Source organism: Danio rerio, chromosome 14, assembly GCF_052040795.2.
Source record: "Danio rerio strain M-AB ecotype USA chromosome 14, GRCz13ab, whole genome shotgun sequence".
Lineage (NCBI taxonomy): Eukaryota > Metazoa > Chordata > Actinopteri > Cypriniformes > Danionidae > Danio > Danio rerio.
Window position 1 is genome coordinate 49,516,964 of NC_141034.1, and position 27,804 is coordinate 49,544,767.

General features: G+C 37.1%; 1 protein-coding gene across 1 annotated transcript; it reads left to right on the forward strand.

Moving 5' to 3' along the window:
- Positions 1-27,677, forward strand: bend4 (BEN domain containing 4). The gene is made up of 5 exons (XM_087282069.1): positions 1-530; positions 12,155-12,715; positions 16,578-16,669; positions 16,999-17,239; positions 26,238-27,677. Exons 1-5 carry the CDS (start codon positions 89-91, stop codon positions 26,471-26,473), a joined length of 1,572 nt encoding a protein of 523 aa, XP_087138195.1. The 5' UTR covers positions 1-88; the 3' UTR covers positions 26,474-27,677.
- The last annotated feature ends 127 nt before the right edge of the window (positions 27,678-27,804 follow it).

Below are 27,804 nucleotides of genomic sequence, written 5' to 3' on the forward strand. Positions count from 1 at the left end.
AGAAGTGTTTGAGACACAGAGAGGCAGGCAGGCGGCGAGACACTGAGCAAACCACACCGGGACGGAACGACTCTTAACTCCGCGGGAGATGGAGGAGGAGATGCTACCGGCTGACGAAGGTCTCTCTGCGGCCAAAATCAGCAGGCAGCAGCGGAGTCCGTACAGCTCCCTTAAAACCTTCCCGAGCAAGCGCACAGTAGGTAAAGCGAGATATGATGACAGACCCACAATGGTGGACATCCCGCAGCTCGGAGACCATCATCATCATCTCAGTCATCAGCATCAGCAGCAGTTTTCTCAGCGCGTGCCGCTTCCCCAATCCCCGCTGCCCATCAGCAGCAGCACCCATCAGCACCGGCTCCCCTGCGAAATCAGGCCCAGCAGCAGAGCTTCCTCAGCGGGGAGCGGCGCGGCGGCGTCGGCTTCATTTGGCAGCCCGCGGAGGGTCGCGGTCGCGGGCCAAGAGTCCGGTAGACTCCGCGCCGAGATCAGCCACCAGACTCCAGACTGCACCTACGGAATAAGCTCAGGTAAGTGGACAAGTTTGCCTAACAAAACTTTTTTATCCACTATGCTGAAAGCAGAGAGTAGGCTAACTATACCGAAAAGAGGAACTGAATTCTCCTGCATATCGCAGCATACATCCATATTTTGGAACCCACGCCCAAATGATGCGACTAATTCAAGCATGCTTAATTTCCCTCAAGAAAATAATGACTAAAAACAGTAGCAGTTGCTTAATTTCAGTAGGCAGTATGATATTGTGAATGCGTTACGGTCTTTTGTGATGCCATGCGAGTTTTCTATTTACCAACATAGGATACTTGTTTGTTTAACATTTATATCACAAGCCCAAGTGCGTAGGAAATCCCTGGAATGAACAATGATCCATGTAAACACAGAAAGCCATGCGTAGAATATCAGTAATTTGTACTCTTTTAAAAGTAAAGCTTCCGAAAAGGTTTGTGTGATGAAGCGGAATCATTTTTGTTGAGCACCTAAATGTTTAACAACCTTTTTCTATAGTGCAAATAACATTTTAATAATCTAAAGTTTACTGAATGTAGTTTTTTTTTTTTTTTTTTTTGGATGTTAAAAGTTTGTGAAACCATTTTAAAATAAAAAGTCGTTGTTTTAAAAAGTTTAATATAGATGCTTTTTATTAAAGTCATACAAGTTTAAATATATTGGTTATTAATGTCACTATTTTTGGTTGCCCAAAATTAAAAAAAAAAAAAAATCTATTTTTAAATTTTGATCAACTTAACATTTATACCTCAAACACAATTGTGAAATCCCTCAAATGAACAATGTTCTATATATGTAAACACAGCAATTCAGGAAATACTGTAGATTGACTCTCTTAAAAATAAAGCTTCCAAAGTGGTTTATGCATGAACATTTTAATAATCTAAAGTTTGGATATTAAAGCTTTGTGGAACCATTTGTAAATAGAAAACCTTATTTTTTTAAGTCTAATGTAGATGGTTTCTATTAAAGTATTAAAAATATAGGTAAAGGTTACATTAATGCCACCATTTTAGGTTGCTCAAAATTTTCTTACAAAAAACTTGTTTTATTATTTTAACATTAACCTTTCTTTAATGACATTGCTGGTTTCATAACATCCAACTACTTCATTCCACAAAAGGATCTTTATAGTGTAAAAAATGTTAAAATGTTCTGGTATAAAATGTGGTTGTGCATTAACATATCACTTGGGTTGCAGCTGGAAGGGCATTCGCTGCATAAAACATATGCTCGATAAGTTGTCAGTTCATTGCACTGTGGGTAACACTTTATTAACTAAATTCAACAAACAGACCATCATAATAAAGTGTGACCTTAAGTAGTTCTTAGGAATGGCTGTAAAATCACCCCATTGCAATCTTTATTTTTAAGTGCAAAGAACGAATGTCTGGAATGAGAAGCCAGCAAAGTCTGTAATAGATGTCTAAACATAGACGTCTTGGCTAAAACTAGGCTAAATTTGGGTTGTCAGTAAACCACTAATAGATGTCTAACAATAGTCCAAAAATAGACTATATCAAAAAGACGAATGAAATACTCCACATGTGAAGTCTGTCTATTTGAAGGGTCTATTTTTGGACTATTGTTGGACATATTAGATTTTCACTGACAGTAGCTTTGTTTTTGCCAATACATCTTTATTAAGACAGCTATTAGATGTCTTTTAAATACAAAATTGCTTGGTGGGAAAGTTAAATACTCTTTTTAAAATACAAGGTTTTTGCAAAGATGCCACAGAAGAACCATTTTTGTTATATATACCGTATATATATATATAAAACCATTTGTGACACTGAACATTTTTGGATGCATCAATGCCAATGAAGAACATTTTAAGATTAGCTGCAAAAATCTCTACATGCCGTCTGAAATTCTTCTCTAAAATGAACATTTTTATCAAGCTCCTGTGTGTATGTTCAGTAACATCACTTTTATGGCAAGGAATATGTCCTTTTCCTAGTCCCTAGTCTTTAAAGTGAAATAGCTTAACATAAACAAAGGAGGCTGAGAAAAATGTTCATTTTCAATGGAACTTTTGGACGGCACTCTTCATTAATTTAATTATATACTTTTCTTTTTGCAAATTTCTGTACATGTTAAAATTCTTCCATCACACGTCCTGTTTTTCTCACCACCTCGCTGATTTACCTAAAGTTGTCAACATCAGTAATTGTTTTTCATCTGCTTGTTTTGTTGGTTTTCATTCAGCAGAGCCTCAGGCCTTCACAAATTGCGAAGTTGTGTTGTTATCTTACGACAGGGTGCCACTGTGTCTGTACAAACATTCAGCTGATCTCTTTTTCTCCACATGAGTTATTAGATTTGATATGGAAATATTTAAGATTAACCTTGCATCTTTTTATATCTTTTGATTTGGAGCATTTCAAGACATCATTAAATGCAGAATATGAATATTCAAGATGTTTCACAGTCCATACTGTCGTTTTTTTTTTTTTTGCTTTATTGTTATGAAACATCCAATGCAAAAGAATGCATGAGAGGATTTTTTTATAGCCAATCAGACAATGCTAATGGTTTCATTTTTCAAGCCCTGGGGAAAGCAGCCGTAGACACCCAAGGACACAGCTCTGAGATCAGCGCAATAATCCAAATTGCATTTAAAAGCTCCTCCAAAGGGATTGTGATTAAAACAAATGTGGCTCATAAATTTGGCTCTGCGGCACATGTTGTGTTTAATGAAATTTCATGAGGCTCACTCTGCGTGGCACAACCGAGGAAGAAAGAAAGAAAGAAAGAGGGAGGGAGAGGAAAAAACGACAGCAGCAAAAGAGGAGGGAGAATGATATCAAATCCATCTTGCTGGGGGTAAACAGAGATGCCGCGCATGTTAATAAATGGCCACATCTGCTTAAGCCTGATAGACACATCCAGACGACGGCGGCGGAGGCTCTGCCCGTCACTCACATGCTGCCAACGCCGCTGCCGGAGCTGATAATTGTCTGCCCTGTGTCTTTGTGTGAGGTGGCAAATTCATAATCGTCCTCTTAAGATTCTGCATCTGGGTGCGGCTGTGGGAGACTGAGTAATTGTATGCGGTTCGTTGGTCAGCGTTTTCCCTTTATTAATCTCTCAGCTTCTTCTCCTCAGATTCAGAGGATTTGGAAGATGTCAGTGCTGTTTACTAGAATAATGACACAATGAAAATGAGATCTTAGTATGTGTGTGTGTGTGTGCACGCTTTTGTGACATATCAGGACACACATTTGTATAATGGCATGGGTATGGCAGTTATTACATGGAGATGGTGAATTATGAGGACATTGCTGATGTCCCCATTTTCAAAGGCTTATAAATCATACAGAATTAGTTTTTTTTTTCTTTAGAAAGTAAAACTGCACATAGTTTCTTTTAAGGGGTAGGGGTTGGGTGTAGGGTTGGGGTAAAGGAATAGAAAATACAGTCTATATCATATAAAAAGCAATAGAAGTCTATAGTATGTCCCCAAAATTTTCTAAAACCTTGTATAAGCACACATTTTTTTGTGACATATCAGGACACACATTTGTATAACAACATGAGTATAGCAGGTGTTACAAGAAGATTGTGAATTATGCGGACAGTGATGATATGTCCATTTTTCAAATGGTAATCCTACAGAATGAGTTTTGTTGTTTTCAGAAAGTAAAACTGCCACAGTTTCCTGTAAGGGGTAGGGTTTAGGTGTGGGTTTGGGGTAGGACAATAGAAAATACAGTTTGTAACATATAAAATACAATAGAAACCTATTGAATGTCCCCAAAATTCTCAAAAAAAAAATTGTGTGTGTGTGCATGTTTTTGTGACATATCAGGACACAAATTTGTATAATGGCATGGGTATGTCAGGTGTTACAAGTATAGATTGTGAATTATGAGGACATTGCTGATGTCCCCATTTTTCAAAGTGCTTATAAATCATACAGAATGAGTTTTTTTTCTTTAGAAAGTAAAACTGCACATAGTTTCTTTTAAGGGGTAGGGTTAGGTGTAGGGTTGGGGTAAGGAAATGGAAAAAACAGTTTGTATCATATAAAAAAAGCAATAGAAACCTATAGAATGTCCCCAAAAAACTTGTGTGTGTAAACACGTTTTTGTGACATATCAGGAAACACATTTGTATAATTGCATGAGTATAGCAGGAATTACAAGGAGATTGTGAATTATGAGGACAGTGCTGATGTCCCAATTTTCAAAATGGCTTATAAATCATACAGAATGTAGAAGTAGAAGTGTTTGTAGAAGTAAAACTGCACACAGTTTCCTGTAAGGGGTAGGGTTAGGTGTAGGGTTGGGGTAGGACAAAATAAAAAACAGTTTGCATCATATAAGAAAACAATGGAAACCTATGAAATGCCTGTCAAATTCTCAAAAAAACCTGTGTGATTGTTTGTGTGTACGTTTTTGTGACACATCAGGGCACCACTTTTGATAATGGCATGGGTATGGCACTTATTACAAGTAGATTGTAAATTACGAGGACATTGCTGATGTCCCAATTTTTAAAAAGGCTTATTAATCATACAGAATAAGTTTTTTTCTTCAGAAAGTGAAACTGCACACAGTTTCCTTTAAGTGGTAGGGTTAGGTGTAGGGTTGAGCAATAGAAAATACAGTTTGTATTGACTAAAAAAACAATTGAAACCTCTGGAATGCCCCCAAAATTCTCGAAAAACTTGTGATAAAACTATAATGGCATGGGTATGGCAGGTCCTGCTTCCATTCATGGCCAAGATTCTGGAGAAAGTAGTGTTCAAGTCCTGAACTTTCTTACTCAAAACAACCTCATGGACAACAAGCAATCTGGCTTTAAGAAAGGCCACTCAACTGAGACTGCCCTGCTCTCTGCCATGGAGGATCTCGGACTGGCTAAAGCAGACTCTAAATCATCAGTCCTCATCTTGCTGGATTTGTCAGCTGCTTTTGACACTGTAAACCACCAGATCCTGCTATCTACGCTTGAGTCACTGGTTATTCAGTGGTTCAGATCTTACCTCTCTGATAGGTCAATCAGGGTGTCTTGGAGGGGAGAGGTGTCCAACCTACAGCATCTAAACACTGAGGTACCTCAGGGCTCTGTTCTTGGACCACTTCTCTTCTCCAGCTACATGACATCCTCAGGATCATTCATCCAGAAACATGGATTCTCCTACCACTGCTATGCTGATGATACCCAGCTATACCTCTCTTTTCACCCTGATGATCCCTCAGTTCCAGCTCGCATCTCAGCCTGCCTGTCAGACATTTCACACTAGATGAAATCATCATCTTCAGCTTAACCTCGTGAAAACGGAAATGCTTGAAGTTGCTGCCAACCCGACTCTTTACCAACTTTTCAGTCCAGATAGATGGGGCAACCATTACTGCACCCAAAATGGTAAAAAGCCTTAGAGTAACAATAGATGACCAACTAAACTTCTCTGACCACATCTCTAGAACTGCTCGATCTTGCAGATTCGCACTCTATAACATCAGAAAGGTCCGACCCTTGTTATCTGAACATGTCGCTCAACTCATTGTTCAAGCTCTTGTTCTCTCCAGACTGGACTATTGCAACTCTCTACTAGCTGGGCTTCCAGCTAACTCTATCAAGCCTCTTCAGCTGCTTCAGAACGCAGCAGCACGAGTGGTCTTCAATGAACCTAAAAGAGCACATGTCACTCCGCTGCTAGTCCGTTTGCACTGGCTGCCAGTTGCTGCTCGCATCAAATTCAAAGCTCTGATGTTTGCTTACAAAGCGACCTCTGGCTTTGCTCCTTCTTATCTGCTCTCACTTCTGCAGATTTATGTGGCCTCCAGAAACTTGCGTTCTGTGAATGAATGTCGCCTCGTGGTTCCATCCCAAAAAGGGAAGAAATCACTTTCCCGAACTCTCGCATTCAATCTGCCCAGTTGGTGGAATGAACTCCCTAACTGCATCAGAACGACAGAGTCACTCGCTGTCTTCAAAAAACAACTAAAAACTCAACTATTTAGTCTCCACTTTCCTTCCTAATCTGTAATTGCCTCTCTGGCTCCACCACTAACTGTACTCAAAAAAAAAAAAAAACTTACATTACTAATGCTTTGCTTCTTAGACTTTACAGACCTGAAACTTGCCTACAGCACTTATTCATTGTTGCACTTATAGTTGTGTAAATTGCTTCCTTGTCCTCATTTGTAAGTCGCTTTGGATAAAAGCGTCTGCTAAATGACTAAATGTAAATGTAATACAAAGAGATGGTGAATTATGAGGACATTGCTGATGTCCCCATTTTTAAAAAGCTTATAACTCATACAGAATAAGTTTTTTTTCTTCAGAAAGTAAAACTGCATACAGCTTCCTGTTAGGGTTGGGGTAAGGCAATAGACAATACAGTTTGTATTGAATAAAAAACAATGGAAACCTATAGAATGTCCCCATAATTCACAAATAAAACCTGTGTGTGCATTCACAATGTCCTCATCTTGGTTTCCTAAATCTGTAGGCATGCATGATCAGTTGTTGAGTTAATTCTAATGATAAAAAAGTGCTAGTATTAGACAATAAAGACGGAAGAAAAGAACAATAATAGAGCTAATGAAGATTAAAAAAAAGTATTTATAATTGTGAAATGAGCTTTAAATTGAATTGTGAATTTACTGTATGTTTAATCGATTTATTTTGAGCTCCTTGTGATTAAAAAAGAAAAAGTTGTACATTGTTACTTATAAATTCATTCATTCATTTTCTTGGCGGCTTAGTCCCTTTATTAATCCGGGGGTCGCCACAGCGGAATGAACCGCTAACTTATCCAGCAAGTTTTTACGCAGGGGACGCCCTTCCAGCCGCAACCCATCCCTGGGAAAATTACTTATAAATATTAAGTGAAAATATGGAAAGTTTTTAGTTTGTAGGCTATATAGCAATCTGTAAAGCAAATTTACTACACACTGAAGGTTGACTTTAACTTATTTTAATTTAATATAATAAGTTCCAAAAAAAGCATTATAATAGTAATATTACTATCACCATAAAAATCTTTATTTTTGTTACTTACTTAAATGTTAATATATATTTAAAATTCACAAATATTTGATGTGCATTTTCTTAACATATGTTATTTTAATTATTATTTAAATGTCTAATCACACAACCAAATTACTAAATTTATAAAAATCTGAACTAAACTAAAAGTCTAAATAAGTTAAAAGCATTAATAAAAATCATAAAAGCACTGATACACAAACACAGAAAAGCAGTATTTAACATCTTTCCTTGATACAGAAAAATTGTACAGGAAATCCTTAACAAAATACATGGGAGCAATAAAACCCAGCAGAAGATTCCTAAAAGGCAGAACCATTCCCAGAAGCAGATTTTGTTTAAAAGACTTCCAAACATAGACATCTTTGCTAAATCAAGGCTAAATTTGGGCTGTCAGCGAAAAATCTAATAGATGTCTAACAATAATCCAAAAATAGACAGGAATGAATGACTCCACATGTGAAGTCTGTCTATGAGCTGATGACTTCTCTATTTTTGGACTATTGTTTGAGGTCTATAGATTTTCACTGACGGCCCAAATCTAGCCTCGTTTTAGCCAAGACGTCTCTGTTTAGATGTCTTTTAAACAAAATAGCTTGGCGGGTTTCTTTGAACAGGAAAGCAGAAATCTGATGCTTCAATGTTATTGCTACAGATTTTCAAGTACAACCACGCAAGCAAGCATGTGTGTGTGTTTGTGTTTAAAAGGCGTCTAATAGACATCTAAATGCAGACATCTTTGCTAAACCGAGGCTAAATTTGGGCTAAATCTAATAGATGTCTAAAAATAGTCCAGAAATAGACAGAAATAAGTGACTACACATGTGAATTCTGTGTAATGACTAGTCTATTTTGGGATTATTTTTAGACGTCTATTACATTTTTTGCTGACAGCCCAAATCCAGCCTCATTTTAGCCATGATGTCTATGTTTAGATGTCTTTTACACAAAATAGCTTGGTGGGTTGCTTCAATGTTCTGGCTTATGCTACAGGTTTACAAATATAACCAAGCAAGCATGTGTGTTTGTGTTTAAAAGGTGTCTAATAGACATCCAACTATAGACATCTTTGCTAAACCGAGGCTAAATTTGAGCTAAATCTAATAGATGTTTAAAAATAGCCCAGAAATATACAGCAATGAGTGACTAACATGTGAAGTCTGTCTAATGACTAGTCTATTTGGGGATTTTTTTTAGATTTCTATTAGATTTTTTGCAGACAGCCCAATTTTAGCATGGTTTTAGCCACGACGTCTATGTTTAGATGTCTTTTAAACAAAATAGCTTGGTGGGTTGCTTCAATGTTATTCTGGCTAATGCTACAGGTCTTCAAGTAACAAAGCAAGCACGTGTGTATGTGTGTGTGTTTAAAAGAGTATAATAGGCATCTAAATATGGACAACTTTGCTAAAATGAGGCTTAATTTGGGCTAAGTCTAATAGATTTCTACAAATAGTCCGGAAATAGACTGGAATGAATGACTACACATGTGAAGTCTATCTAATGACTATAGTCTATTTTTGGATTATTTTTACACGTCCAATTTTAGTCTGGTTTTAGCCAAGACGTCTAGGTTTAGATGTTTTTTAAACAAAATAGCTTGGCAGGTTTTGTTGAACAGGAAAACAGAAATCTCAGGCCTCAATGTTATTCTGGCTAATGCTACAGGTTTTCAAGTTTAACCAGCATGTGTGCATGCGGTTAAAAGGCATCTAATAGACATACAAACATAGACATCTTTGCTAAAGCAAGGCTAAATTTGGGCTGTCTGTGAAAATCTAATAGATGTCTAAAAATAGTCCAGAAATAGACAGGAATAAGTGACTACACATGTGCAGGCTGTCTAATGACTAGTCTATTTTAGGATTATTATTAGATGTCTATTAGATTTTTACTGACAGCCCAATTTTAACCTTGTTTTAGCCACAACGTCTATGTTTAGATGCCTTTTAAACAAAATAGCTTGGCAGGTTGCTTTAATGTTATTCTGGCTAATGCTACAGGTTTTCAAGTACCACCTACCAAACGTGTGTGTGTGTGTGTTTAAAAAGAGTCTAATAGGCATTCAAATATTGACAACTTTGCTAAAATGAGGCTAAATTCGGGCTAAGTCTAAGAGACGTCTAAAAATAGTCCAGAAATAGACAGGAATGAATGACTACACATGTGAATTCTGTCTAATGACAAGTCTATTTTGGGATTATTGTTAGACGTCCAGTTTTAGCCTGGCTATAGCCAAGACATCTATGTTTAGATGTCTTTTAAACAAAATATCTTAGTGGGGTTCTTTGAACAGGAAAACAGAAATCTCATGCTATTCTGGCAAATGATACAGGTTTTCAAGTATAGCCAGCATGTATGTTTGCGGGAAAAAGCATCTATAGACATACAAACAGACATCTTTGCTAAAACAAGGGTAAATTTATGCTGTCAGTGAAAATCTAATAAATGTCTAACAATAATCCAAAAATAGAGAGGAATGAGTGACTACACTTGTGAATTCTGTGTAATGACTAGTCTATTTTGGGATTGTTGTTAGACGTCTATTAGATTTTCAGCCCAATTTCAGCCTCATTTTAGCAAAAATGTTTATGTTTAGATGCCTTTTAAACAAAATAATTCTATTAGATTTTCTCTGTCAGCCCAATTTTTGCCTGGTTTTAAACAAGTCGTCTATGCTTAGACATCTTTTACTGGATGGAAACTGAAATCTGTGAAACTCAGGAAATCTAAAATCTCATGCTTTAAGCCAGGGCTGGGCGGTATAACAAAAATACGATCACAATAACGATACAGGAATTTGCTTGTAAAATCAATCAATTATTAATTTTTAAACTTTAACCACATAAAAATGTTACTTTTAAATTTTTTTTAGCTATTATTATTATTATTATTATTATTATTATTATATTTTAATGTTTTTACTTAATGTATTCATTTATGTGGGATCCGATTTAGCACTTTATTTCAATCTCCAGACCAAATGTTTGATTAAGAATGTGGAAATACAAAATAAATATTAATAAAATATTAAACACTTTGAAAAAGTTAATGATTACAGGTCCAGCGTAAAATATCACTAAATAAAATCCAAAATGTAAACTTTGTACTTTCAAGATTGCAACTTTCAGCCTGAATCCTATAATGGTGTGTAATATTGCGCTCATTTAAAAGATTTGTAAAAAGTGTATTTATTAAAAAAGTGTATAATGTATTTTGTGACACCAAGCTATAACATTGAGTATAAAATGAAATGATAGACTTTTTATTTTGTCCATGCATTATATGAGCAGGATCACACGAGTTGCAGTGCCTACGAGTGTGATATTTCATTTATACTGTACAACAGTTTGATGGCATAATCATGTATATAAAAAGAAAATCAAACATGGAGAATCACAAACACCCTTTTGTAAGAGGAGCTACTTTCTTCCACCATTCATTCATATCTGCAGCTGAAGTCAGAACAGCAGAAACCGTTGCTACTTCACTAACGTCACTTTAGAGCTAGTATTTGAATGTGTAATGTCTAAAGTGATGACAAAACAGGTGATTTTGCTCACATTTTAAGATTATAAGGCTGAACGACATGAAATGCCATCAGTCTACAGAGATTTCCCAGTATTTCTCTGTTGCAATCTGGAGATCAAAAAAATTAACCCTGAAAAAGCCAAAGCAAAGCAAACACTACGAGATTACTACTGTATAAACAGAACTACAACATACAAAAGAAAAAGATAAACTTAGAATGTCAAAATCTGCTTGTATAATTGATTGATCAGCTGTGGTTTGAAATTAAATAGAGTTTTTCTCCCCTAAGGACTTATCATGTGGCCTCTGTCGCCATCTTGAGGCAGAAGGTCAACCAACTTTGCTCTGCTCAATATCAAAGGCTGATGCAGAATTTCAACCGTAACCAATCAGTTACATAAATCAATTAATTAAAAGTTGGGCGATGCAGTGGCGCAGTAGGTAGTGCTGTCGCCTCACAGCAAGACAGTCGCTGGTTCGAGCCTCGGCTGGGTCAGTTGGTGTTTCTGTGTGGAGTTTTCATGTTCTCCCTGCGTTCGCGTGGGTTTACTCCGGGTGCTCCGGTTTCCCCCACAGTCCAAAGACAGGTGAATTGGGTAAGCTAAAATTGTCCATAGTGTGTGTGTGTGCGAATGAGTGTGTGTGGATGTTTCCCAGAGATGGGTTGCGGCTGGAAGGGCGTAAAAACGTGCTGGATAAGCTGGCGGTTCATTCTGCTGTGGTGACCCCGGATTAATAAAGGGCCTAAGCCGAAAATAAAATAAATGAATGAATAATTAAAAGCTTATTGCCGCCTAATGAGTAAGTTAAACACACCTGTTTAAGTTTTGATTCCAAAACTTGGTATTTTAAGTAATGTCAAGTTTATTTATTCATTTTCTTTTATATTAACTTAATATCTTTAGTAATGACAACAGCGGAGTTTACAGTGTACATAGACTAGGATAAAAGAAACAAGTATAAATAATAAAAACAACAAAGAATAAAAAATTATTTAAAAAAAAGATTAAAACAGATTTAAAACAGAAAGACATAATACTAAACTAAAAATACTGGAAAGACTAATCTATTTGTTTTTCTCTGCCTCTAGAAAACCGTCTGATCCTGGATGCCTTTGCACAGCAGTGCAGTCGAGTGCTCAGCCTCCTGAACAGCAACGGTCGCCTCCTCGAACCCCAGCCATCCCTCATCCCCCCATCCTCCTCCATGTCCACCGCACTCATCAAGCAAGAGGAAAGCTGCCTGTCTCCAGAAGAGCGCCTCTCCTCCAAACCCAGGTCTCCATCGGTGGAGAACGCAGGAGAAGAGACCCAGCGGGGAAACCAGTGGAACCAGCAGCAAACCTCCACGTTCCTGCGCATCTTCACAGAGTCCCTGCAGAACTACCTGCTGTCGGGGCCGCAGCCGTCTGATGGTGAGCGCTGTCGGCAGGTGGATGCGGAGCCCGTGGCGTCGGGATCCCCGAGGCAGAATCTAAGCGGATGGGCGTCTCCTGCACCATCAGAGTCGTACGGACACCCGTCGTCCACACTGCCAGAGGAGGACGAGGAGGAGGAAGGCTGTTGTCCGCGCTGTGTTGAGCTGGAGCAGGAGGTGCTCAGTCTGCAACAGGAGAATGAGGAGCTCAGACACAAACTCGACAGCATACCAGGTAGGTTTGGGCCGCTATAAGTTTGATAAACTCAAATAAAAAAATGTCATGGTATAGTGATTACTGCTCTAATGGCCCGTTTCCACTGAGAGGTACAGTACGGTATGGTATGGGTCGGTAAGAAATAAATGAACACATACAGTATAAAATAAATAAATGCAACACAAATGAACACATACAGCCCCTTACAGTCTCCAATATGTTATTAATTACAGAAAAACTACACACATCATACATTTAGTCCTATTTTGGGTTCAAAAACAACACAAAATATAGCCTACAGTCAAAGCAAACCTCTCATATGTATCTTCACCAGCACATGTAACCTCTGTTAGAGAGAAATTCCGTCATTCAGAGTTCATAATAGTCCAAAAGGTGATGATTATAGTAAAACATGGCAGTTTGTTCATGTTTTAGGTTGTAGAAGCATCATTTGCTGCTTTTTCCCGGCTTCTCCTTTATTTTTTTACGATTCACTCTCCCGTTTGTCTCGTTCTGACAGGATCGGATATCACAGCACTTCAATGATCACATGCACATATTATAGAAACCTTATGTTACCCTTTGGGCCTGTTGGTACCCTTTGCAAAGGGTGACCAAAAAGTGGTACGGTACTGTTCGCTTGTTGGTACCCTTTGACATTGGAAACGGCCATAAAAGCGTACCAAACCGTACCATACCGTACCACTCAGTGGAAACGGGCCATAAGATATCTGCTTTTAAAATGTCTAGGTAAAAAACAACAATATTTTTCTCTATTGGACACCAAATATTGTCTTTTAAGAAAAAATTTAAATATTTTGGAACAGTAAACATGTCAGGGTAAATCATTAAAATTCATCATTGACTTTGTGAGTTTCAAAAACACAGATGTCTTTAAAACTTGAAAAGGCGTCTTTGGATAGCTTTCTTTACCTTGGATATGAAGTAAAGCCACTGCACTGTTCAGGTCCATAGCATGATTGGATGTTGGCACTAGGCATGGGACGAGAACCGGTTTCAAGGTAAACCGAGGTTTGGAAAAGTTAAGGTTTTTAAACCGCCAAAGTTTTTAGTTATACCATTCCTAAGGTATGAGTAAGATTTAGTTTTTTTTGTTTTGTTTTTTTTATATGTTTTTCACAACTGTTTTATTTAATTTTTAGAGTAACAGTATCTCCAGCAGAAAAGGAACCTCTACAACAAAACCTACTGGTCCAAAATATTTAAATGTTTTTAAATTGAAATATACTGTATTGTGTTCAGTGGCAAGGCAAGTTTATTGATATAGCACATTTCATACACAGTGGCAATTCAAAGTGCTTTACATAAACAAGAATAAAAGCGTCAAGTATAAGAAAAATAAAAACAAATAATAAAAATGGTTTTTAAAAAACAGATAAAACAAATAAAAATGTGTTAAAACAGGTTATAAAAGAATGAAAAAGAGAAAAATAAAATAGTGTGATCTGTGGGGGGGAAAGGTTATTTTTTTAACCCAGACATTTTAAAACTTATTTTAGAGCAGTTATCACCACCGTGATACCATAAAAACGTGATATTTTATCCAAGGTAATCATACCGTCAGAATCTTATACCGGCCCATGCCTAGTTATCACATAAGCTATTTGTTTTTTAGATGTTTCCTGAATTGTGGGCTGACCAGCAGCTTTTGACGTGGAGGATCCTTTTGATTAAGATACGGTTGACCTAAAAAAAATGAGCAAAATAGTCAAATGAGCAAAAAAAATCAATGCTGAAACAATATATTGTGTAGCCCTATTAGGAATGTAGAATAAGATTATACTTTATAGCTACAAATAGAAAGTTAATATCCTACTAATAAGCAGGTGAAAGCTAGTAATTAATAGCAGTGTTGGCGAAAGTTACTTTTAAAAGCAGTGCATTACAATATTGAGTTACTCCCCAAAAAAGTAACTAGTTGGGTTACTTTTTATAGAAAGTAATGTGTTACGTTGCTTTTGAGTTACTTTTGAGTTACCTTTGAATTACTTTTCCCTACCTGGCTAAGGTTTGATCTCTTTCAGAACTTGCAGGTGTTTTTTCACCTTTTATTTAGAGAAGCTCTGCATTTATCAGCCACTTATATAACCTACACCTTCATTTTCCTTTAAAAAAAATACAGGATAAAATTATATTTTGAGAATTTTCTGAGCCCAGAGCTATACATGCTGAATATACAGATTAATAAAAGCATGTAATGTGTTTGCTACTTCTGTATGCTTTGTGTTTATTGTTAAGTAAATTCACTGTCCATTGAGATAAAAACTGCAGTAAAGCCTACGAGTATTAATATGAAATAATTTATATTAAGGAAAAACCTGATTTTAACCTTTAAAATGCTTAACAACAAATTGAACAGTAAGACGATAAAAACATCCCCAAATCAAAATAAATCTTTGAGCTTCAAACATTGAATGAATTGCATCACATGGCCTTCACATGGCAAATCGTTTCCCAAAAGAGAAAAAATCTTGATATATTACGAATCATAGTTGCTTGTACAGTAGACAGTGGCTGCACCTCATCAATAAAAGCAATAACCATTTTTTTGAGTTTATTCGAATTAATTATTTTACCTGGAGAACGTGAGCTGATGTCAATCATTTGTTGTTTAGCTGGAGGTGGAGTGGGGGTGTAGTGCTTCGCGTCCATTTTATTTATTTATTTTTTCAAGGCAACTGTACAGTACCTAATGTGAGTACGCCCTACGTCTCTAGCCTGCCATTGTTTCTGTTTCTAACTGTCTGAAGTGATGAGGGGCGATTCCCGAATGAATTATTTGTTTTAACTGGATCTTCTAAGGGAACCGATTGAACTAGTTTATTGAATTGAGTTGTCATGAAATGGTTTGCTTCATCAGTCATCAACACTTACATAGTCGATACCCCCTCAGACTAAACCCATATCCTGGGTTATTCAGTTACTAGAACAGTACACTGACTCATCTGCTGTCAAAAAGGAGACCTGATGATGATAATGATGAGTGCGAGCCCACTGTCTGTTCCCTTGCAGCATGCTTTGTCATTGAGTGTGTGGTTCAACCTGACTAAGGTCATTTTTATTCCGCAATATATTTTGTAAGTCCAATTAAGCAAGGTAAAAAGTAACTCTCGTTACATTTTTTAAAAGTAACTCAAGTAATATTACTTATTTTTAAAAGTAATGCGCTATTTTACTCGTTACTTTATAAAAGTAATATTATAACATAACGTCACTGACATCACGGTGGCGCAGTGGGTATAACAATCGCCTCACAGCAAGAAGGTGGCTGGTTCGAGCCTCGGCTGGGCTTTAAAAGTAATGCGCTACTTTACTCGTTACTTTATAAAAGAAATATTATAACATAACATGCGTCACTGACATCACGGTGGCGCAGTGGGTATAACAATCGCCTCACAGCAAGAAGGTCGCTGGTTCGAGCCTCGGCTGGGTTTGGTGGCATCTCTGTGTGGAGTTTGCATGTTCTCTCTGTGTTGGCGTGGGTTTCCTCCGGGTGCTCCGGTTTCTCCCATAGCACACAGACATGCACTATAGGTGAACTGAATAAGCCACGTTGTCCGTAGTGTACAATATGTGTGTGAATGAGTGTATTGCTGCTGGAAGGGCATCCGCTGCATAAAACGTACTGGATAAGTTGGCGGTTCATTCCACTGTGGCGACCACAGATTAATAAAGAGACTAAGCTGAAAAGAAAATGAATGAATGAATGAATGAACATGCCTTATGTATAATGCATTACTCCAACAGTGATTAATAGCATGAATTGTGACTTCAAATAAAGTGTTACCATATGACTTGTGTGCCCATAAAATCAACATGTTAACTAACGAACAAGTTTTGCTGTTTCTGCCTTCAACAGCTCCCTGCCAGAACGTTCTGGACTTTTTTAAGACCGTTCTCCAGCACTACAACCAGTTTGTGCAGCCCCAGCCTGAAGAGCAGCTTACCGAGGTGAGCCGACACAACAGCTTTCAGTGCTGCTAAACCATAGTCTGGAAAACCACAGCAGCACAGGTTTATGCAAGAACAGTCTCACAGTGGAACATGAACTGAAACTCATTCAAATCGAGGTCTAATATTGGGTTATGAAAATATCACTCTGACTAAACTGTTACATAAAGCAAAATCTTTTTAGCCTCCCGGTAAAGTTTCAGTTCTTTATTTTGAATTTGCTTGTTTTTAAGTCTAAGTGTTGATGCATTAGAGCGCATTAAAGATTAAAGAGAACATTAAAGATCTCAAATCTATAATCTTATAATCTCTTTTTATTTTCTAAATAGGGCAGTAAACAGCTTCTGGGAAACTACCCGCTCTTCATCACCAATAAGCAGTGGGATGAAGCAGTGAACTCCTCTAAAAAAGACGGCCGGCGGCTCCTGCGGTACCTGATCCGCTTCGTCTTCACCACAGATGAGCTGAAATACTCCTGTGGTTTGGGGAAGAGGAAACGCTCGGTTCACACAGGGGACACGGGACCAGAGAGACGACCTTTGAACCCTGTCAAAGTCACTTGTCTCAGAGGTATTGAGATTTCACATTATTTTGAGTTGATATGTTTAGTTTTAAAGAGCCCCTATTATGCATTATAAAAGGTCAAATTTTGGTTTTGGGGGTCTCCGATATGAGGCTAAAATGCATGCAAGGTCAAAAAATACTTTCATTGTCTTATAATATGCATTTATTTTTACCCAACTATACCAATGACTCCCATATTTTTTATTTTTTTTTTTTTATTTATCAGGATCCCTATTAGCCACTACCAAGGTAGTGGCTATTCTTCCTGGGGTTCATCATACATAACAAACAATTACATTAATACATAACAACAAGACCAGTAAAAATATTAAAATACAAAATTCATGCATAACATTCAGATCAACAATCCACTTAATATTGTGCCATTAAATATTTCCTAAATTATTTTTAAACCTAATTTTACTTGTTACAAAGCATGTGATGTTTGATGGCAATTCATTCCATGTTTTCATTCCTCTATACATTAAAGTGCGTTGCTTTGCATTAGTTTTTGAAATAGGAAGCAAAAAATTTCTTTTAATGCATGCCTGGTGTTAAAATGATGACTAGCATTACTATACCAAAGTTGACTGTACTATACACTTGGAACTCTTGACACAGAAGTATTTCTTATGAAACACAGCAGAGAAACAATTACCCTATCCTTCACCAATAACCAACCTAAAGTTTTATACATTTTCATAATATTAACTCTTCCGTTGCAATGTAAAGTTAGTCGTGCAGCTCTATTCTGGACTTACTGTAATTTATCTAAGTCTTTATGCACACGACCATACCACTGGACAGTAATCTAGATAAGAAAGAACAATTGCCTGAACAATTTGAGAGATGCAGTACTGTGGTAAAAATTGTACACATCTCTTAATAATTGATAAACCTTCTCCCATAACTATTACCATTCTATCGATCTGTTTTGACCACTTTAACCTCCTATCAACAAGAACTCCAAGAAGTCTAGTTTCCTCTACCCAGGGCCGGATTAACCAATGGGCCTTATGGGCACAGGCCTAGGGGCCTGTGCGCACTTGGGGCCCCTGTGAGGGGGGAGAAAAAAAAAGACTATTTCGGAGTGTCTTTTTAGGCTAATTGCAGATAGCGCACCTAATTGGAATAAGCTGTTCACGGTTTACGCCTGTCTGTGCCTGATTGACATAGACAAGATGAGTGAAGAGCAAGACAGAACTACAGCCTCAGTGGTGCACCTCGTAAAACGCACAGCAACATCTTTTGACGCGATTGACCAACCTGCTTCGAATCCACTATCAGCTGAACTTGTGCAACTTTTTTTCTCCCCTTAACATATTAGATTGGAAATATATTTATTTTTAACAGGAAGGAAACATTTTTAATAAACAATGTAAATGTGATATAAAGTCACAAGTGTCTTGTGGGTATTTAACAATGTTTAGCCTTAATAAAGGTGCCTCCCTTTCTGTAAAAACTATTTTGCTCAGACAACTGTATTTCCTCTGAGCAAAAAAAAATCGCTATCACGTATTAATATTATTATTATATCTAAATTGCCTTTCTTTCTTTAACTAAACAGAATGCTGTAATTGGTCAAGCACAGAAACGTCACTTTTGAAATAACCCGCACTTAACTGAACGGACTGTAGTGTAACGTTAGTATTTGTCACAGATCAAAAATGAGTGAACAAGTGGATTTAGCGAGAGAAAGTGGAGATAAGGCATACTTATTGAGGCATTTTCCAAACACTCCATCTTCAAACAAACCCATGATCAGGAAAATGAGGGTACAGAAGAAGACGTTATGGTAACGTTAAATGAGTAAGCTAGCATTTACCAGGCGGAGGAGGCTAACGGCAGCGCAGAGCGGACTGGAATCATCGTGTGAGAGACAGACAAAAAAAAAAGGAGAGAGAGAGAAAGAGGGAGTAAAGCCCTGAAGAGAAGAGAGACGGGAGAGAAGAGGTATAGTGTGTGTGATTTCGGATACTTTAGGTTTATAATCAAGTTGTTCTATGCTGTTTGCCTATAGTCTTCATCACGAGGGAGAATACAGGGAGAGGAGGAGAGACAGTAAATCATTAATAAGTGTGTGTATTAAGAAAGACTCAGATTCATAGAACTGGATTGGAGAGGCATTGTGTGTTATATGCCATGCCAATAATATGCTTTATACGTTTGTAAAAGCAATACATTAAAATACCCTTTAAAAAATATATATATATATATATATATATATATATATATATATATATATATATATATATATATATATATATATATATATATATATTAGTACTATATTATATATAGTACTGTTTTAGTGAACTTGAACAAGTATACTAAAAAACAGTTTATTAGTATTTTTATTCAATGCTTTGAAAAATAATTAAAATCTTTGTAGACTATAAATACATATGTACTATATATTATTTATTTAAATATGTGGGCAACAAATTATAGGTTCATTTTATTTAAAAATTATTATATTATTCTTATTTTATTAATTCAACTATAAGGGTGCGGCCAGGTAGGGGGCCTTACAAGACAATGTGCCCAGGGGCCACTGAGTTCTTAATCTGGGGCTGCCTCTACCTGTTCATTAGGCACACTCATTACAGAAAAATTTAACTGTGGTTTACATTTAAATTGAAAGTTTGATCCAAACACAATACTTTTGTTTTTTGTCAAATTTAAAACCAACTTACTATTCTGTTCCCACTTTACCACTAATTGTAACCCCTCATCTTAATCAGCAGATAATTTTTTAATTGATGCCGCTAATGGATATAATGTTGTATCATCTGCATACATAACTGCCCTTGCATGCTTTAAAACCAAAGGAAGATCATTGGTAAAAACAATGTAACAATGGTTCTAAATGGAAAATAACAATGGCTCTAAACAACTTCCTTGAGGCACACCACATTGCAACTCTTTCACTTCCAGATAACTTCCATTATAAAATACACATTGCCTCCAACAAGTCGGATAACTTTTAAACCAATACACGGTTTGAGAAGTAAAATTATAACATTTAAATTTTTCAAGCAATAATTTATGAACCAGTACATCAAAAGCAGAGCTAAAATCCAACTGTCAATACTGTTCCTGAAAACAACGACACACATTCACTATTAATCCACACAGTGGAAAAAGTTGAACTATTTTAAAATTGACCACACTGTGCGTGTGGAAGAAGCAGGCATCGCGTTACATTACTAGCACTGATCTATAATAATGCATGGATCAATTACAACTTACAACACACAAAACGAGGCGACCATTTAGTTCACACTTACAGGTTGTGATCTGGAGAAAGTAGAAACTGATCCATGTGAACTGTGTAACAGTTACTGACAAAGTCCCTGTCAAAGTCCCATACATTAAAGGTGCAGTATGTAAGTTTGACACCCAGTGGTTGAACTAGGTATTGCACTCCTGGATCAAAACACACGCAAGCGCAGGTTGCCAGATTAACGTGAGTGTACCTAAATATCGAGCCTAAAGGCTGATGTGAATCGTTTTCTAACTAAAAGCAAAGGCATGGGATAGAAGAAATATCTTTACATACTAAAAGGAGTTTTTTTTCCTAACAAACCCCTGAAATTTCTGTTTTAGAAACAGCTTCTATTTCTTACAGGTGAACAGGATGAACTATGAGGTACACCTCATATGCTTTATTCAGTGTTAAATCATAATAATGTGAGTTTGAATTTATTGTTTTGTTACAAAAACAAATATCAATCATTCAGCATCTACATTTAATAATGTTAAAGTGTTAATATGTATAATTAGATTATAATCCTTACCATTTTGTGAGTGAGTGCATATTCTGTGCTTCTGAATGGCTGTATTACAAATTCTGTGGTGTTTCGTCTGGTGCAAACAGCCAAATGGATTATCACTGCAAATCTCCTCATGTAGCGTGTTGTTAGGACACGGGGTTACAATGTAACCTGCTCACATAATGTTTACATTCGTGATATATATACTATTTGCCAATTGTAACCTCATGTGGAACTGTGAATCTGCGTCTCATTTCAGAGTCTGCTCCTGTCCACCAGAGGTCACATTTCAGTCACGGACGCATGCTTTGAGAGCCTTCATAAGTGAACGAATCAAATACACGGTTTTCCAGCAAGGCAACCCGGGCTGCTGAAATACAATTGGCTAAACTGGCATTGGGCAGGTTAAAATAACCAAAACAATGTCAGACGTTCCGGCACAGAAATATCTGACTTCAGCACTGTTTTTCAGACAAACAAGAATGTTCACTTGGCATGTTTCTGAAATATCTACAAACATATTATGGTATTCTTATGCTTTAAAAGAGTCAAAAACTTACACACACACCTTTAATACCTCACCTAATACCTCGCAAACCTCACATTGTAGGCTAGGTTATTGCATAAACCATCAGAAAAATGACAGGAACAAACACAGCTCTGGGTAGGCTATACTGTGGTATTGTTGTGAAAATGAACGTTAACCTTTATTCCTCAAATCCTCATCTCTGGCTATTTCTCAGTGATCATAATCTTCGTGTCATGATCAATCCCATCATTCCCTGTGCTTCGCTAGTGTTTGAAGGGAAAGGTGTGTTCATATATTACAAGATCCAGCACTTCCTATTTTGCAATGTCTCATATTGATGTCGATATGAGCAGGCAAAAGATTCAAACAAAAGTCGACTCTTTGCTTTTAGATTCAATAGTTTTAAACATGATGCACTTTTAGATTTAATCCTCAGCTGGATGTTTTCATTCACTTAGCGCTGTGTTATACACTGCATGGAAGCTCATTTTCAAAAAACTAATAATAGGGGCTCTTTAAGCTGAATACGAGTATCTTACAAAATAGCTAGAAAACATTATGTACTGTCATCATGGCAAGGCAAAAGATATTGTGCATTCCAAAACCCATTAAAAATCACAGAAGGTCAAGCAAGTTTCCCTTCAACTGTGTATGATGATTAAATTAGTGTTTTTTTTGAACTTGCATGGATGTGAATCAAACCACATATAAAATTAGCAACCTTTAAAACAGCTTAAATGGGCCACGTTTATCAGATTATCAGCATGATAATTATGCAAACTTGATTTAGCATCTCACACGCTCCGTCTCTGATCTCCTCATCCATCTCTGTCCTGCGGCTCTCTCTCTCTCTCTCTGTCTCTCTTTCTCTCTTTGTCTCTTTTTCTCTCTCTCTCTCTCTCTTCCTCTGAGTGTTGAGAGTGATATTAAGCTTTTTTTGTTTAGTTTTCAAGCTGCGGTTGAGTAAAAGCACAGTGTTCAGTGGAGAGTGTTACACGCCATGGTATTATGCTTTTATTTCAATCCTGAATCCAACTGTGCAAGATAAATGTCCTTTTTGTTGTGACAGAGAGAACAGTTTTCACTCTTTTATGCATTGTGAAAGACTCTATTTGGTCAATTGGAGGTTTTATTTCTTGCTGTTGATAAAATCTTTATGAAAAACTGTTTGTGATGGTATTTAATATGCTACAAATAAACGGAGAAAAGGGTGTTTATTACATTTTATATTAGGACAAGCAAAACTGGTTATATATATATATATAATTTATTTTATTTTATAAAGAGAAGGTTTCATATTTTGAAGAGCTTATTGAAGCAAGAATAAGACATTATTTTTACTTTTTGCTTATCAATGATGGATGCAGGCTATTTTGAAGGTGTTAAAGTATAGAAAGTGTGTTGTCGGGTTAAAAATGAGTTTTTTGCTTATAATTTGAAAGGTTTTTTTCTCAGTGTAATATGTTTGTATCAAATTCAGGTTTATTTAAATGACAATTAAATTTTTTATTTCTCTCTCGCTCTCCTTCATTAACTTGAGTTTTTTTTAACAAAGGGCTCTATTTTAACAATCTAGCTGAAAAGTCTAGAGCACATGGCACTTTAAATAAGGAATTATTGTTGAATTTAATTATTACAAATGGATAAATTCAATTAATGTTTTTAAGGATGAATGGTGTTATGACGTTGGCTTGTGTTTTGTCATGAATGAGGAATTTTTGTTCCATTGTTTTTACAAATGAAGTGATTTAAATTTAGTTTGTGTAAGTTGGTCTCTCTCTCTCTCTCTCTCTCTCTCTCTCTCTCTCTCTCTCTCCCTCTCTCCCTCCCTCTCTAACGATCAAACAATTGAATAATATAAAAAAGAGAGAAAACAGGAATAGATCTGTCAAATAATTAAGTAAACTTTATACTTTATATAAAAATACATTAAATGAATAATAAAAAAACGTAATGCTGCGTTCACACCAGATGTGGAAGAAGCATCAAGCGCAAGTGATTTACATGTTAAGTCAATGCAAAGTAATGAATAAACATTCTGCGTTGCAATACGCGCGAATGAGGCGGCGCGAATGGCGTGTTAAGCGCGCTTTGATCAAATGAAGCGGCGCGAGTCGAGCACTTTATGTGAACATTCGCATGGCTCTAACCAATCAGGAGCTTTCTTTTGTAGAGGCGTGCTTATGACTAAGCACCTGTTGTTGGTGTCCCGGGGGAAATCCTCGAGCTGTTGCCGGACGACAAATCAAACTGGGCTTGGCTCTGTCGGAAGCAACGTTGAAAGCTTCCATAATCCAGGTTAAGTTTCTGGAGGAGTTGATGAACTCACAGAGATGAGTGCACCTCTAAAAGGATTTAGTAGACTCAGGCACGGCTCCAAATGAATCAACGTTGTTTTTCAGCCTCCATAAAGCACATAAACACAGCTATTCTCTCAATAAAATCCATGTTAGCCATTTAGCAACAAAGCTAAAGTCACCGGGCAGCGAGAAGCCCTGCCCATCATGCAAATCCACATCTATTGCTCAGTGAATTTTTCACAGTATTTCCTATAATATTTTATCTTCTGGGGAAAGTTTTATTTGTTTTATTTCGGCTAGAATAAAAAAAATGTAAAACTATTTTAAGGTCAATATTGTTAGCCCCTTTATATTTATTTTCAATAGTCTATAGAACAAATCATCATTAAACAATGACTTGCCTAATTACCCTAACTTGCCTAATTAACCCAGTTAAGCCTTTAAATGTTACTTTAATCTGAATACTAAAATCTTGAAAAATGTCTAGTCAAATATTATTTACTGTCATCATGGCAAAGATAAAAGTAATTCGTTATTAGAAAGTAGTCATTAAAATTATTATTTTTAGAAATGTGTTGAAAAAAAATCTGCTCTCCGTTAAACATTAATTGGGGAAGAATATACAGGGGGCTAATTGTTCTGACTTCAACTGTACTTACCTACTGAATGATGTGGGATTCTTCCATGCACCTGGCTCAAGGATGTAACATAATGAGGAAGACGACAAGGAGAAGTATAATCAAAAAGAATATTTATTTAGCTCAATTTAAATTATATAATCAAAATATCAGTATGTTCAATCAGTGTGAAATGCAAATGAATGGATGCTGTAAATGTTGTCAGTGATAATGTATGGATGCGAAACAAAGCATAAAGGCCAAATAGGAGCGCGGCTCTGGCCAACTGCCAAGTGAATGGACAGCGGCCCCGACAAACTCTCTGCCGGGGTTTAAATAAGGGCGCTGACCAGCATCAGGTGCGCTGAAGGCACGCCCCCAATCTGGAATCAAAATCAAACCCAAACAAAACAACGCAGTCCTAACAATGATCGTGTTGAAACAGATAGTTCACCCCAAAATGAATTTGCTATTATTCACTATTTACTTGTCTTCAACCTTTTTCTGCAAACACTTTTTTTCAAATGTTAGTAATCTGTAATCTGAGCGAATGAAACGAGTAAACTCAAAATGTTCATGCGTCTATTTACGCACGTATAGCGCGATTTATCTGTGTGTACCGCGTCTGGTGTAAACACAGCATAAGACACACACACATATTTCTATTTACCCTTTTCGGGGTTAATGATTGTTATCTCCTGATTGCAAGACAGAAATACTGCGAAGTCTCTATAGATGATGGCATTTTATGCTGTTCAGCCTTATAATATTAAAATGTGAGCACAATCACGTTTTTTGTCATCACTTTAGACATTACACAAGAGAATCATTCAGATACTAGCTCTAAAACATCGTTTGTGAAGTAGAAATGGTTTCTGCTGTCCTGACGCTCAGCTGCAGATGTGAATGACATCCCACCAGTGCCGATATACAGCCATATCACACTGCTACTCGTGTGATATTGCCTATATATATTAGTTTACATATAAAATATCATATATTAAATATTAATATTAGTTTATATAATTAATATATATTAATTGCAATTAGGCAGCATGGTGGCTCAGAGGTTAGTGCTGTCGCCTCACAGCAATAAGGTCACTGGTTTGAGTCCCAGCTAGGCCAGTGTGCATTTCTGTGTGGAGTTCTCCCGTGTTGGCATGGGTTTCCTCATTCATTCATTTTTTTGTCGGCTTTATTAATCCAGGGTCGCCACAGCTTAATGAACCGCCAACTTATCCAGCAAGTTTTTTTATTTTTTACGCAGCGGATGCCCTTCAAGCCGCAACCCATCTCTGGGAAACATCCACACACACATTCACACACACACTCATACACTACGGACAATTTAGCCTACCCAATTCACCTGTACTGCATGTCTTTGGACTGTGGGGGAAACCGGAGCACCCGGAGGAAACCCACCCAAAGGCAGGGAGAACATGCAAACTCCACACAGAAACGCCAACTGAGCCGAGGTTCAAACCAGCGACCTTCTTGCTGTGAGGCGGCAGCACTACCTACTGCGCCACTGCCTCGCCGGCATGGGTTTCCTCTTTAGGTGAAATTTAGCTTATTCAATTCACCTATAGCGCATGTCTGGACTGTGGGCGACACCGGAGCTCCTGGAGGAAACCCACAGCAACACCAACCAACGACCTTCTTGCTGTAAAGGAGACAGTGCTAACCACTGAGCCACCGCCAATGATACCATTAATAATGTACTATAAAATAGAAAGGAATATACACAGTATACATAAAAAATAATCTCTCTGTCTCCCTCAGAGTTTATCCGGATGCACTGTGCTTCTAATCCTGACTGGTGGATGCCCTCGGAGGAGCAGATAAACAAAGTGTTCAGCGATGCAGTGGGCCACGCGCGGCAGGGCCGGGCTGTAGGCAGCTTTCTGGGCGGCAGCGGCAGCAGCAGCAGTGGGAGTTTATACATGGAGAGCTACGACGGGCAGCTCTCTCAGGACGAGCTCTATCTGAAGGGCTCACAAAACGGCCTGGTGGACTAAAGGTGATGATCGAGTCCTGCCGTCTCTCCAGACTCTGACCCACGTGGAGCTGTGTTTGAGTATAATCCTTATTCCTTCCGCTCAAAACATTCCAGGGAGTTCACTCTTACAGTTGATGTCAGAAGGTTTCGCCCTCCTGTGAGGTTATTTTTCTGAATATTTCCCAAATTATGTTTAACAGAGCAAGGAATTTTTCACAGTATTTCCTATAATATTTTGTCTTCTGGAGAAAGTTGTATTTGTTTTATTTCAGCTAGAATAAAAGCTGTTTTTAATTATTTAAAACTGTTTTAAGGTCAATATTATTAGCCCCTTTAAGCTATATTTATTTGCAATAGTCTATAGAACAAATCATCATTATACAATGACTTGCCTAATTACCATAACTTGCCTAATTAACCCAGTTAAGCCTTTAAATGTCACTTTAATCTGAATACTAGTATTTTGAAAAATGTCTAGTCAAATATTATTTACTGTCACCATGGCAAAGATAAAAGAAATCCGTTATTAGAAAGTAGTCATTAAAACTGTTATGTTTTGAAATGTGTTGAAAAAAATATCCTCTCCGTTAAACATTAATTGGGGAAGAATATACAGGGGGCTAATTATTCTGACTTCAACTGTACTTACCTACTGAATGATGTGGGATTCTTCCATGCTTTATGATCGTGTTATAAGGGATAGTTCACCCAAAAATGAATTCGCTATTATTCACTATTTACTTGTCTTCAACCTTTTTCTGCAAACACTTTTTTTCCAAATGTTAGTAATGTGTAAGCATTAACTTCAGTGGTAGGAAAAACAAACACTATGGAAGTTAAGGCTGATTTATACTTCTGTATGCAGCACACGCGTATGCTCCGGTGCAGCATTTAAATGGTCGCATACCCCTCACTGTGGCTGACGCACACCTCTCAAAAAATTTAACTGCACGTCGCAATAAAGCGGAGCGCAGGCTCTGTGATTATTTGGCTTGGTAGCTGTGACCGGTGTGAGTGGGACCGAGAGCCGCACGAACCCGTTGGAGCGAGTGTTTACAAGTGTCGAGTCCTGTGAAGTAGCTCTAGAGCAGGGGTGCCCACTTTTTCTTATGAAGAGCCAAAAACATGAGGGCTGCGGGCCGAAAGTATTACAAACTGTATTACAAAGTTGCCATGGGTCATTTCCTAATTTTGTTAAAATACTATATAAAAATAAATAGAAAGCTTTACTTTAATCATATTAGGCTAACTAATGCATTATATATATATATATATATATATATATATATATATATATATATATATATATATATATATATATATTAGCATTTTATAATTAACTTATCAAAA